The sequence below is a fragment of the Montipora foliosa genome, chromosome 3, assembly GCF_036669935.1.
Source record: "Montipora foliosa isolate CH-2021 chromosome 3, ASM3666993v2, whole genome shotgun sequence".
In the NCBI taxonomy this organism is placed as follows: Eukaryota; Metazoa; Cnidaria; class Anthozoa; order Scleractinia; family Acroporidae; genus Montipora; species Montipora foliosa.
In genome coordinates this window covers 14,395,226-14,397,725 of record NC_090871.1, presented here as the reverse complement: position 1 = coordinate 14,397,725, position 2,500 = coordinate 14,395,226, and the positions used below count along the sequence as shown (strand labels likewise).

The following is a 2,500-nucleotide window of genomic DNA, read 5'->3' as shown; positions in this document are numbered from 1 at the left end:
GTTGTTTATGAGAGCCTTTTGTTCGAACAATAGACACTAATTAACAACAAGTAAATGCGCCTGCGTGTGTTGCTTGTGCTTATGCTTGCGTCGCTAGTGAAAACCAGACCCAAGTGAAGGGGTTATTTGCCACACGTTCCCAGGTTCGAGTCCTGCTGGTCCAGACATTGAGGTTTGGCTTTTAAAAGAAATATGTTCATTTCCCATGATACCTATCAAGCTTGCAGTGTCCAAAATGAACGATAATACTTCACTTGGAAGAAAGTGACAATTAAGACAATAATCCTTCAATTGAGGGAGAGACTTGGTTGACTTCGCACATTCAAATATGTTCATTTCCCATGATCCCTATCAAGCTTGCAGTGTCCAAAATGAACGATAGTACTTCACTTGGAAGAAAGTAACAATTAAGACAATAATCCTTCAATTGAGGGAGAGACTTGGTTGACTTCGCACACTCAAATATGTTCATTTCCCAAGATCCCTATCAAGCTCGCAGTGTCCAAAATGAACGATAATACTTCACTTGGAAGAAAGTGACAATTAAGAATAATCCTTCAATTGAGGGAGAGACTTGGTTGACTTCGCACACTCAAATATGTTCATTTCCCATGATCCCTATCAAGCTTTCAGTGTCCAAAATGAACGATAATACTTCACTTGGAAGAAAGTGACAATTAAGAATGATCCTTCAATTGAGGGAGACACTTGGTTGACTTCGCACACTCAAATATGTTCATTTCCCAAGATCCCTATCAAGCTGGCAGTGTCCAAAATGACCGATAATACTTCACTTGGAAGAACGGTGACAATTAAGACAATAATCCTTCAAATGAGGGAGAGACTTGGTTGACTTCGCACGCTCAAAAATGTTTATTTCCCATGATCCCTATCAAGCTTTTAGTGTCCAAAGTGAACGATAATACTTCACTTGGAAGAAAGTGACAATTAAGAATAATCCTTCAACTGAGGGAGAGACTTGGTTGACTTCGCACACTCAATCTCGACCCCAACTCTCTTATCTTGACAGAGGGAGAGAAGAGCTCTGGGGAACCCTGAATCAAAGTGTCTTCTCATTGGTTTTCGTGAAGAACAACCAAGAGCGTCTCTAAATTGGTGCATTTATGTCAGCACGAGGAGTGAGCAGGCGCTGTCAGGTTCAAATAGCCAATTTTTGGCTACAAGAACCCTACGGCGCATGTTCTACTACATAGAGTTGCCAAGAGCCTTAGGTCGATTATCGTCCTCTGGTGACGAGAATAATCCGCGCTATAGCCAGTACACATGCGCAGGCTCATTTTTAACGAAGGCCTGATAGCATTGTGGGTTTTTCACAGGCTCTTTGATGCCGTGGTTCGGCGAATAAACTGCATCAATCGAGTTCTTTATATAGTAATGTTAGGGCTCAGTTGATCCTGACATTTATGCTGATTGACCAGGAAAAACTAAACAGCTGATATCATCACTACCGCTTACCTGGTAATACAACTGAGTCCAACGAAAAAGTTACCTCTATGGTCAGTGCTCGATGACTTCTGGGTTATATACCTCGGGTTTAAAAGTAAGAGTTTCGTTGGCGCTGTGCATGATACTCTAAAAAGAATAAATAGTTTAGTCTAACAGCGTTTAACTCGATAATTGCGGACGCAACAACATAGCCATTGTTGTCTTCATCGTCGAAATCGTCACTGTTAGCATCATCATTATTATCATAAACATCGTCATCGTTATCGTTATCGTCATCGTCATCGTCATCGTCATCACCAATCATCGCCCGTGCACTAATTCTTTTGAAGTTTGTAAGAACGAATTAGATTGGTGAATAGTTCGACAGAACTCTTGCCGTAACTTTCGTATTACTTCTTGTTGTTTAGCGTGGACGATTCTGATGACGGAGCGCTCGATCGTTTCAAGACCAAAATCGTGGTAAAATCAGACGGAAACGTAAAGTGGATGGCTCCAAAGATTGTGACAAGCTCTTGCAAATTTGATGTTACCTACTTCCCTTTTGACAAGCAGGTGATGCTTTGCTTGCAGATAAGCCACAACGCGTTTTACGTAGTCAGTCCCTTTTCTTGATCGGGTAAATCAAGAACCTCTAAACTTACATACTATATGCTCTTAGATTAAAAAAAAATAGTAGCACGAAATCCCCTTACTGATCAACGTCACATTAACAAAAAAGGTAACATTCTCAGTGTGCGTATAAATTGTACTAAAGTTGAAATACCTTGTATTCATGACGTTTCTGTAGCTGCAATCTTAGACAACCTAATTGGTACTCGCACGCAATTTTCTTGCAGTCACCTAGAACATACTATATGTAGCACAGGGAAAGGGCTATTTATTCTCCTCTCCCCCCAACACTCAATGTTGAATGTCCAAGCGTTCATATTATTGAATTCCATAACCTTAGTTCAGGTCTGCATTTATTCGATTTTTGGTGGCAGGGGGTGTCAGAAGAGGCGAGGTGGGCACAATAGAGGTCGCGCATAAGAGT

At 41.0% G+C, this 2,500-nt stretch overlaps 1 protein-coding gene across 2 annotated transcripts in view; it reads left to right on the top strand.

Moving 5' to 3' along the window:
• LOC137996854 (neuronal acetylcholine receptor subunit alpha-10-like) overlaps positions 1-2,500 on the top strand; it is a 15,369-nt gene that overhangs the window by 5,543 nt on the left and 7,326 nt on the right. For both annotated transcript variants that reach the window (XM_068842470.1, XM_068842468.1), the window contains one exon: positions 1,875-2,019. In XM_068842470.1, the coding sequence (XP_068698571.1) occupies positions 1,875-2,019 (145 nt within the window). The remainder of the gene's footprint in view (positions 1-1,874; positions 2,020-2,500) is intronic.